This window comes from Zingiber officinale, chromosome 6B, assembly GCF_018446385.1.
Source record: "Zingiber officinale cultivar Zhangliang chromosome 6B, Zo_v1.1, whole genome shotgun sequence".
Classification (NCBI taxonomy): Eukaryota; Viridiplantae; Streptophyta; class Magnoliopsida; order Zingiberales; family Zingiberaceae; genus Zingiber; species Zingiber officinale.
This window is the reverse complement of record NC_055996.1, coordinates 22270907-22282113: the sequence shown is the minus strand read 5'-3', so window position 1 is coordinate 22282113 and position 11207 is coordinate 22270907. Positions and strand designations below refer to the sequence as shown.

The window sequence follows — 11207 nt, the reverse complement described above, 5'->3', positions numbered from 1 at the left end:
TTCGTTTTTTTTTTGGGCCCTTCTGAGACCGTGTATAAATAAATACAGCACCAGAGAAGGGATACACAAATACTTAAGCAGAAGTAATATGGAACTAAGTGTTCATTTTGAAGGGCCTCCATTTTCACAACTTTCACTTTTTCAGTGCTCCAAATTCAAAGAGGCTTGCCTATTTTATATGAAAAATCAAATACATGATCATTTTTCCAATATGAATATAACATACTAAAGAAATAATACACAGGTGCTTGAAGAAAGGTAAAATTATAGCTAAGCATTTCCTTTTTTCCCATAAAAGCAAAAAAAAAAACTAAATATACAAATTTTATTGAAAAGTAAGACAGATTAGCCATTTAAATTGAGTAGGATGTAATGTAGGAAATCGTCTAGATAGATTGTAAGTTCTGTAATACTTGCAATGACAACCAAACACTTATGCACGCCATATAAATTCTTACATATTCAACCCTGCAACACCATGAAAAAGGAGAAAAGGTGTGTTTTACTTGTAGCGTGTCAATTTACCTCTTTATTCAATGCAGATATATTGATGATGACGACGATGAAGACGATGCCAGGCTATGCTCTTTTAAACAAGATCACCAGAATTGTTGCAATTGCTAGAGCCAAAAGAGATGATCCAAAAGTAGAGTTCACGAATGATTTATCCTTCTCGTACCTTGTCTTTGAAGGATAAAAACAACCTGCATGAAGGTGGATACTATATAAACATGACGGCAAATCATCATCAAGTAATATTTTGACTGGAGAAAAATATATATGGAAGATGATTAACAATGAACTAAATAGAAATATGATCTCAAATTTAGCATAGTACACGGAGAAACAACATAAGTAGGACGTTTGACAATGTTAATTACCTCTGACGATTCCCTTACAAAGAAGTTATCGAGTGATTCTTTATAAAATACAGCAGCTCCCTCGATTCCTGCAGATGCCAAGAAAAGTTTAGGCAAATAATTAGTATATTTTGATTTGGAAATACACTTATACGTTGCTCTTGTAGTTGGCATATTTATCTCACTGTTTGTTGTTTATCAGTTTCAAGGGTGGAAGTCAAGTTGGCCACACTAAAGTGAGAATCCAATATGGGTAGCTATGTTTTGTTCTCTAAAACTAGTTGGCAGTTTATATTTTATATTCTTGACTAGTGGACACTCTGAACATCAAACTTTTCGTATACAATATATTTTTCAGGAGATGATAGAAACATGTATATGACAATGCCAACGACAATACTTACTTCTTTTTAGGTTCTTCATAATAGCTCAAGGCTTGCTGAAATTTATTCCAGAGCGGCCCAGTCTCCTGAAGGCTTACGTTCTCTGGCCCACTCATATAAGCTTGAATCACAAAGTGAAGATCTCTTTGTCTGTTTGGTTGTGATGAAATAGAAGAGTAAGAACAAACTGATATGAAAAAATTGCAAACTGACATGTTCTCACCAAAGATATTTTGATGAATGAATACAAGACCTAACTTAATTGAGTTTCAATGTCATCAACAGGCAACAAATAACAGTACCACTTTATTTACCATTAATCTGCATCACTTATCTATCATCAAAATGAAGCAAAAATCTGCATTTATAAGGGAACTAATTCACTTTTGTGATTGCAAACTAACCTCCCCTCGTACACTGAAAGCCAGGCCAAATAAGCTGCACCAAAGTACATGGACACAAAAGGATTGTAGAGATCATCAACTGACACAACTTTATATGCCCTATATTGAACATCTCTGCAACAGAAAATGTTGACATATTTACATTCGGACTAGAATTGTTTGGGAAAAAAATAAAAGCGCACGTGATGTATTTTTAATTTAGCTAGTATTAGATAGTCAGTAATACTTATAATCAACAACTAACTTGTATAACCAGGCAGCAGTAGGATAGTCAATTCCCAATAATCCTATGCGCGCACGTACACCATTTACGAATCGCATGCTACATATGTCGGCAAGAGCAGCTAGAGTCGTCTGTCATAGATCAACCATCATAAGTGCTGGAAATTTGAAACAACATATGTGGGTTGTATAACAAATAGTTAAACCAGTTAAGCAACTAAAGAGATCAGAACAGAAAAGATCAAGAATTGAAATTTCAATAGTATGCCACTGACAAAAGACTAAATCAAATAAGCTAAATGGGAAAATTTGATATGGGAGATCATGAGGATACAGGAGCTACTAAAAATAGAAGATCAGAAAACTGAATTCCTTATGCAAGCTTACCAAGAAAAGATAATGCTTAATGGGAAGAAACCAGATGCCATGAGTTAATAGGACAACACATTGAAGTTTATGAGGTTCATATACACAATTTTTCATTGTGATAAATTCTCAAGAGATAATTTGGTAGATTCTCCAGTTAGTGTTTTATCTTTCAATTACATGTGATGTGATTCACTGTGCAAAATTCAAGAGTAATTATTCTTTGCGAGGACATGAATTTTTCTTTGTGCTGTTAAGAACTTACAGGTTGTATTCCTTTGGAAACAAACCACCTTGAAGTAATTATTTCAGCAACGGCCTGCAAAATGGAATAAATACAAATTGGCATATAATGTGCATCATCAAGGATGATATAAAAGAAGGAATTTGTTTCCATATTATTTTCAAAATCATTATATAATCATCAGAAAAAGTTCACAGCTGTGAGAGACAAATCATCATTCAAAAAAGAGTTGCAAGCATGATGATGATATGCAAGCATGAGCTATGCCACAACACCAGTGAGAGAGTGGTAGAAAGCAATGCAGGTTTAGATCTATGGACAAAGAGGGATTCCTCCCTATCCAAATAGGAATATGCTTTCGGAGTATTCATACATGTATTGACACCAGATAAAGCTAGGATTTGATGACAGCCTAAAGTTGCTCAGAGGAGAGCTTCGTGACTGGCAGAAAACATTGCTGAAGGAAAACCCCATCACTGTGCCCATGGGTTGAATAAAATCTGAGCATTATGGCCAATAAGACATCATGAAAATTGGCAGGCATTATTCAATCAATAAAGACGCAAAACAATCAAACAGAATTAAATACTAAGATGACCAGCATGATCAATGTCCCAATCCAACCTATGATTAGGACAATTTTCATAGCAGCTGTCAAGTAACTGCAAATGTCCTTCATACTAGAGACCAACAATCCCTATAATAAGACAAGCATAGTTGGTCAATTCCTTATGTAAGAATCAAGTTACTCCACCAAATTTTACCTTCACTTCAACGCGAGAAAGATAAATTCTCTTCTCTGAATCATGGGAGAAACGCACTTTTCCAGGCCTCTCACCAGACTCTGTCCACTCCTTTAAAACTTCAGGATGCTTCCATAATTGTCCCATGTCTTCTGAAGATACTCTAATGTCCCAGTATGTCCACCCTTCACCTGATCCTATATAAGTAGCAGAATATCATTCCATCAGATTTAAAGAATGCACTTTCAAGTTTAAGGTATGAATACAAACTTAACATCTTAAAATTTATTCATTATAAAAAAAATCTGTGTTTTAGTTCCCACTCCTATTGTTCATTATGAGAATAGAAATGTTTTATGGCTAATCTTATATGTTGATTGATAAGATTCCAAGTGATTATATTCTTAGCTATTCAATTTAAACTTTAAATGGCTTAGTCAAATTCCTTCTAATTTCACATAGAAGGAGCATCTAAGTGGAAAATAATATTATGGTTTGTGGAGATAGGATAGAGAATGAAAGAGCAGGAATGAATATTCTGAATATCAATGAAAACTCTTGGAAAAACAAGCATAGAGAAAAATGCAGAAAGATGGTAACATTACTCACAGCTGACTACACATTCTTTTAGTTCCTTCTATCATTAAACACAATTCATTAAGTAACTAAAAAATAATTGGTTAATCATTTGCCTTAAATGTGACTGCATAGAATGTTAAAATAGTATTGTTGCATTACATTTAAGAGGATAACCTGAAGCTACAGAAAGTTGTTGAGCAGTGCCAAAAGCATCAAGTGCCTCCTCCCTGCCAAAGAAATGAGAACATAAGTGCAATACATTTTATTTCGAGTTTATCAAAAAATAATATTAATAAAATTCTAGAATAGAATTATCTTCCTACCATCCAATAGTAAGGATCTTAATCTAATTTACCTGACTGACATAAATAAGTTTGAATTGTGTAACTTGCTCTATTCAATCATATATAGGTGCTATGGTTTACCTTATATACTCTAGCAATAACTGAAAAGAAAATAAAGTGTCTCAAACATGCATTAAAATCTGATGGCCTAGTGTGGATCTCAACATCAAGAAGAAATTGCAATATTCTAATAGAAATGGCAATTTGAACTATTCGTACATGTGAAGTTGCATTATCTATCCGGAGGAAGAAGTTTAAAACAACAACAAAAATTTAAAAAAAATGAACCACATCCGTATAATAATTGAGTTAGTCTTCCACAAATTAGTCAATGATACAACACAACCACAAAAAACAGTTATCCTTCTCATTTCCATCAGTATCTTTTGTTTTTTTTTTTTAAATTTCCCATCTGCAGTTTGGCATTTTAGTGAAAAAAAAATTATATTCCTAGCAACTAACAAGTGTCAAATTTATGGTCATTCTCTAATTCCCACAAGTATCAAATTATGCTGTCTGAACAACCAGCTTGTCCAAAGTTCAAATGACCAAGCCTGGATAGGGCCCATACAATTTCAGTTATTTTCCTATTAACAGCCAGTGAAATGACAACAGACCAAAAAAGCTATGCAAAAATGAGAAACCAGTCAACCACCCTCCGGTCATCATAATCAGTTCCAGTGTCGTCTGGGCTGCCATGGATTCCTTCACTTACTTAAAGAGTCAAATGGTTTCAGCAGTCAGTGCTCTGATAATGGTGACTTCTAAATTAGTAAATTTCAATGCTATTCAATATATTACACAGCCAACAAGATCAAGCCACTTTCCCTGGCTGTGATTATATTGACAAGGAAGGAATGGCAATGATGGCAACACCACATCCTAAAAGTATCATGAGATCTGAAGAAGAAAAACTCCTGGTGATTACTATAACACAAGATTTAGAATCACTGGTAAAAACAATCTTCCCCAGATAACAATGACAAAAGAATGTTCTCTTGTCTAGAAGTGGATGATGGATGGCACGACATGAAATTGGCTATGATCAATCATATTGTCTTCATCAGGATGAAAAAATTAAGCATAAAACAGTGACAGAGGTACAGGAAATAGGCCTATCGGACATGTAGAGTTCCACTAGGAAGCAGGACGGAAAAGTTGGGGCACTGGGATTAACAATAAAACTTTGGAGATGAACTGAGTGTCACTCCATGGGCATGGAAGTCCTAATTTGCCATTTTTATTACTAATCAGGTAAGGTTCATGCTCACAATCATCATTCCCGTAGACTGTCCAACTTTCTCCCTGTCACCCATCCCAACAATGACATTATGTTCAAAATTCCAAAAAGAAAGCTAAGTAAATATTTCAGAATGCAAGAGATTACTATTAAAGATATATGGATATATACTTCACACTCAAATCAAATTATGTCTACCTTACAGTATAGAAACTCTCTTTCACAGATAGATAGCGTCGATAATGGTCTAGTGTTGACTTGTGATTGGCCTTCTTGATACTCCCTCTGTAAGCTCTAATGATAAATTCTTCAGTCCTTTCTCTGTAACAGTAGCATTATTGAGAAAAGCAAATATACATGCATGACTACGGGGATATATGTAACAATGATTTGGATTAGTTAAGTAAATGGCCCCTGAACTATCACCCAAATTACAAATAGTCTGCTATTTTCCTTATTTCAATTTGATCATTAAACTTTACAAAACCCTCTAACCAAATCCATCATTAGTTTCGTTTGAAAATCAGTAATATGTAGTTGATGTGGCCCCCGACTGAGCGTCCACATCAAGACAATCGCAACATAATCACCTTCTTAAACAGACATAACACCAGCCATGTCAGCATCCTTCATTATTACATTGATGTGGAAATAATGTGGATGCTTCATTACCAAATCCTCATTGTCATCAAGTAAATCTAATGATGGGCTTATTGGAACAATTTAGAAAGTTCAACGATCCATCTGAAGCAGAAAAGTAAAGTTCAGAACATATCTGAAACCTAGGTGATAGTTTAGGGTACATTTATATATTTAAACAACATGTTATAAAAAAATGCAATCTATGACATACTTTCCATCCATACAAGACAACCACTTTATGTAAGCAGCTCCAAAGTAGACATTCACAAAGGGCCTAAATAGAAGATTGGAATTTTCCTCTATATCATAATAGCGATAGCCAATTTCCCTATGAAAAAAATATCAATGATTAAGAAATACAAGTTAAATACCAAGATATCCTCAGCTTCAAAAGTATTCTTGTATATAAAACCTGACAAGCCAATCTGCAGTTTCTTGTTCTATCTGCATAATGCCCATTGTTGTTTGCTTTGTCTTTTTATTGTACTTCTGTGCCAAAAGTTGTCTGTCACTGGCAATTTCAGCAATCACACAAATCATTTCCTGCATCAGTAAGAAGGGCAAATGTGCACCAAAAAATTTAGACCAACTTGAAGCATTAGATTTTATCAATCCTCAACTTGATCTATGAATGCAATATTTCTTCTTTCTAGATAAGTAACCATGTTGTATGGCTGGTCCAGTCAAGTGTAAGAGTACATCCAAAGCTTAGAGGCAAGTCACATGTCTTTGGAAAGCATTTGAAACCAAGAGAAAAACTAACAAGCACATAGATGTAACATGTTTTGGTGAAAAGACCAGAAGTGAGTTTGCTATCACTTTTTGTGTTCAAAAAGGAGGGTCATGAGAGAGAACCAATAATGCAATACGCTTTTAGTCATCATGTTTACTAGAAGATATCAGAATGAACCGTGCAAGAAATTCAAAAATTCACACATCAGAATCATACACAACCCAGAGATACAAACTATTCATAGTAGGCTACAATGATCTTATTCTGTCCCGTAAACAATAAGATAATATGATGAGGAACATTGAGAACAATCTAACTTATTTAAGTTCATTTTGTTCTTCTTCTACCCCTCGGATCTAATGATAGAATTTATGAGTTCATGTTGAACTGAAGATCATTTTTTTTTTCTCATTTTATTCTATATGGAGGCAACACTTAAACTGCTAATAAAGAAGCAAGACTGTTAAATAAGAACTTTATGATAAAATAGAAGGGTTATGCACAATTAAATCAGTTCTACTAAACAAAAAAAAAAGTGATACTAACACAAAACAGAAGAAACATCAAGCAAATTAATTGGAAAATGACTGCCACTCATTTGGCTAGAAAGAGAAGTGCAAATAAAATAACCAGTACCAGCTCTATCTGTGAATTGAAGTGTCGCTGGAGAACAATCTTAGCAACAGCCTGATACAATTACATATTTTATCAGGAGAAAGATGGCCCAAAGCAACATAAATTAGAAAGACATCAATGTAAATAATCGCCAAAGACTTAACTTATTGAAGCAGGGGATGAACAATAATACCATTAGACAAACATTTGAATATGAACCAGATGGAGAGGAACCACATGATACTTAGGACAATACCAAGCACGCTCTTATTACTTTCATAGTTATTGTGAAGACTTAGCTACTTATATCAACCAAGGGACTAATCTGCACATTTTTATTCTTGACGCTTCTGACAAGACTAGCAGACTCAACTAGCATAATCAAAGGGAAACACATGCATAATTCTCACATGTCCAAATGCAACATTACCTCCTCCTCTGACAGCATCTTAATTTGACAATGACCACTTACCTCCAAAGCTTAAGTTGTTTTGTAAATGACCAACTACATATTTATATCTTAGTAATTAGGTTTGTGCTGGTTCATCTCCCTCATAATCTCTTTTCCAAGACTATCCCAAACTACTAGCTTGTAATTCTTTAGTTCTTTAAGTGTGGTGGGGTATTCTGCCTAAATGGATGGCTATATTCAGTTGGATTGGATGGCTCAAGACTTTAACATGACTCCAGTGCATATGTGGTTTCCATGGCAAGCTTTAGAGAGGCGCCATGTCCTGGGCAGTATTGTAAATGGTGGTCAGTGACCGCCTACCGCCTCGGCCGCGCCTAGGCGGTTGAATTTTTTTATACTTGTTTTATACATAATATTATAAATAGTCATTATTGTTTATGATGTTTATGCATAAATAAATTTCATACAATACAATACAAAACAATAATATATATATATATATATATATATATATGCAACTAACAAGATAATTAATAAAAATTCATCACCATATAATACTAAAAAAGTAATATCACTACTTATACCAAAAGTCTAAGTTTATAATTCAAAGTTTCAATCCAACATGGCAACAAGTCAACAAGACTAGACTAAATATAACTAATCTCTAAATTATCTATACATGCACCATCAACTACATCCATAATCCTTTCATCATCATTCATCGGACTCAAAATCAATATCTTCTTCATTCTCCTCCTCCGATGTATCTAAATCCTCGTCAAGTTCTCTAATGGGGATGTTCCTTGCACTCCTCCTTGGTTGCAGCATTTCCGCTCCTGAGGCCTCCGCCACCATTCTCCAAGTAAGTCCCAAACCCATCTCAACCTCAACTTCATCACCACCATGAACAGGCCAACCTTGAGCTTCACTAGCTTGAGAAGATAAAAGCAAAACCCCGCCTCAAGTGTCATTTAGAACACTACCCAAGCCTTAATAGGTTTCAATATGAGGGGAGCATGGAAATTGTCCTGTGTCACTAATTATCTCGTGTGCATCCGTGTTGTTGTTAAGTGTGTGGGGGTAACCCACATAAGTCTGTAAGTATTTTGTCTTATTAGATATAATAAGACAATTGTTAAGATAGAAGATCTATAATTGAGAGCTTTAAGTATTTTGAATCATTTTTGCATTAAGATGGAGGGGCAAGAGAGATGTCTTACATAGACTACAAGCAGGTTGATTAAAATGAAAGAGATCGTAAAGTGTTCTTTGTGATTGTAAAATATCTTTAAAACTTAAAAGAAAGTTTTATAAAACAGTGGTTAGACCTGCTATATTATAAGGAGTTGAATGTTGAATTATGACTCAAGCACACAAGTAGAAGATGAGAATGTTAAAGTGGATATATAGACATACAAGGATGGGTAGGATATTCTAAATATTAGAGAGAAAGTTGGGGTTGCACTCATTGAGGGAAAACTCTAGGAGACACATTTAAGATGCTACAAACACAACCATTAAATGCTCAAGTTAGGCAATATAAAATTATGATAAATACGTACATAAATGAGGAAAAGGAAGAGCAAAAATACTTTATTAACAACGATAAAATAAGATAAAATTTATTTAAATATAGATGATGATATAGTAGGGTATAAAGCTCAATGACGTAGAAGGATCATAGAATACCAACAGAATGATTAAAATGAAAGAGACCATAGATGTTCTTTGTGATTGTAAAGTACATCTAAAACTTAAAAGGAAGTTTTATAGAATAGATCTGCTATGTTATATGGAGCTGAAAGTTAGGCTATGACTCAAGAACACAAGTAGAAAATGATAAGTCACAAAGACGAGGATGATAAAATGGATGTGCGGACATACAAAGATGGATAGGATATTGGAGAGAAAGTTGGGGTTGCACTCATTGAGGGAAAATCTAGGAGACACATTTAAGATGATACAAACACATATTTAGAGCACAATTAAATGTTCTAGTTATAATGATGATATAGTAGGGGATAGAGTAATAGGTATCTATATAGCCGATCTTGGTTGTTACAGTCTTATGCCTGGATAGAATCTTCATATCAACCATCAATATGCAATTCTCCTTTACCCCTTGACACCATTTGATAACTTATTTATTGATTTCTGTAATGGTAACAAACCTCATTGCACAAAAACCCTTAAACTGCAGTTGTAATTTAATGAAACATAATTGATAAGATGTAGACGTTAAGCACAGTGATATTGGAAAAGAAATCAAAAATAGGACGGCAAACACGGCATAACATATCGAGTTGGACATACCCTCATTTCTGTTTGAGTGAGATAAAGTTGCCCATCCGGATCACGTGAGAGTAGAACCTTCTGCCCTATGTTTTCGCCTGCGTCGATCCATTCTTTCCTCACCTCTGGATACTTCCACAGGAGTCGCATTTCATCTGGATCAACACAATCGTCCCAATACTTGTAGCTCACCGACATCTCTCAATTTTCCGGCTTACTCCGCCGACCGGCGGACCTGGGTGGCTTTGCGGCCGCTGATGCCTGATCGGAGAGTATACGGAGACCGCCTATCGGTAGGCGGCGGGCGTCGACGTCGGTGAGCCCGGAAAGTGGCGTTTCCGATTCCAGAAAGGAGGAGACCAGAAGAGGTAAACGGTGGGCGTAGAGGCGAAGGGGGTGGCGCCGTAGACGCCGAAGAAGGAGAGGAGGAGAGTGGGAGTCGGAACGGTGGGTGGCATTGCGGGTTTATTTATTTGCAGAGATTATCCAATTTTCAATTTTAAATATTTCATTTTCCCAATATTTCTATAGCCTGTTACCAAATATTTTATTCGTAGATAAATTTTATTATTTCGTTAAAATGTTGGAAAAAAATGATGAAACAAATAAGTGTCTGAAAAATTCCATTTTAATATAATAATTAGTTGACCCAAATTATACCGCAAAAGTAAGATTGCAATTGGAGGTTGACGAGGGTCCCACCCACTTCTAACTTCAAGTCATTGTCTAATCCTGACATTATATCTGCATTTCAAAAACACCAATTTACCAAAAGACGTACTAAGGTTAATATATTTACCAAAAAGCATATCACGATTTTGTATTTACTAAAAGACGGAGTTTACCAAAGTCAATTCTCAGATTACCCCTCTGGCTAACCTAGCAACCGCCTTTTTCAAACACATTTTTCCAAGCATCCAAGCCGAAAGTATAATAGAAAAATAATTTGTGGTTCGGATACACGTCTTCTCACCGTCTCTCTCCCTTCATCCCTCTGTGTGGTGTTATAAATTTGAAAGAAAAAAAAATATATGAACCCTGCGCTTGCCATTACTGCTCGTGGTGGTTGGCGATTGCAATAGACCAGTTAGGTTTATGGCATAATTGCGTAAGAGTTGCTAGAGGAGA

General features: G+C 35.2%; 1 protein-coding gene across 2 annotated transcripts; it reads right to left on the bottom strand.

Moving 5' to 3' along the window:
- Nucleotides 1–375: 375 nt before the first annotated feature.
- Nucleotides 376–10528, bottom strand: LOC121992243. 2 transcript variants are annotated; one of them, XM_042546470.1, is made up of 13 exons: nucleotides 10101–10528; nucleotides 7397–7447; nucleotides 6440–6570; nucleotides 6239–6355; nucleotides 5584–5706; nucleotides 3961–4028; nucleotides 3244–3413; nucleotides 2501–2554; nucleotides 1892–2001; nucleotides 1648–1761; nucleotides 1265–1393; nucleotides 882–949; nucleotides 376–704 (listed from the first exon to the last, which is right to left on the bottom strand). In XM_042546470.1, exons 1-12 carry the CDS (start codon nucleotides 10275–10277, stop codon nucleotides 922–924), a joined length of 1272 nt encoding a protein of 423 aa, XP_042402404.1. In that variant the 5' UTR covers nucleotides 10278–10528; the 3' UTR covers nucleotides 376–704; nucleotides 882–921. The 2 variants fall into 2 exon arrangements, with proteins under 2 accessions (XP_042402404.1, XP_042402405.1); XM_042546471.1 differs by having other exon boundaries at nucleotides 3244–3419; nucleotides 3976–4028.
- Between the last annotated feature and the right edge of the window lie 679 nt (nucleotides 10529–11207).

Bases quoted from the DNA above. Each gene is read 5' to 3' on its own strand.
- LOC121992243 (XM_042546470.1), bottom strand. From the start codon at position 10,277: ATGTCGGTGAGCTACAAGTATTGGGACGATTGTGTTGATCCAGATGAA. The intron at 2,555-3,243 runs GTAAAATTTGGT...TCCATTTTGCAG, and splicing joins TTTCTCGCGTTGAAGTGAAG to GCCGTTGCTGAAATAATTAC. The intron at 1,762-1,891 runs GTTAGTTGTTGA...TTTCTGTTGCAG, and splicing joins ACTGCTGCCTGGTTATACAA to AGATGTTCAATATAGGGCAT.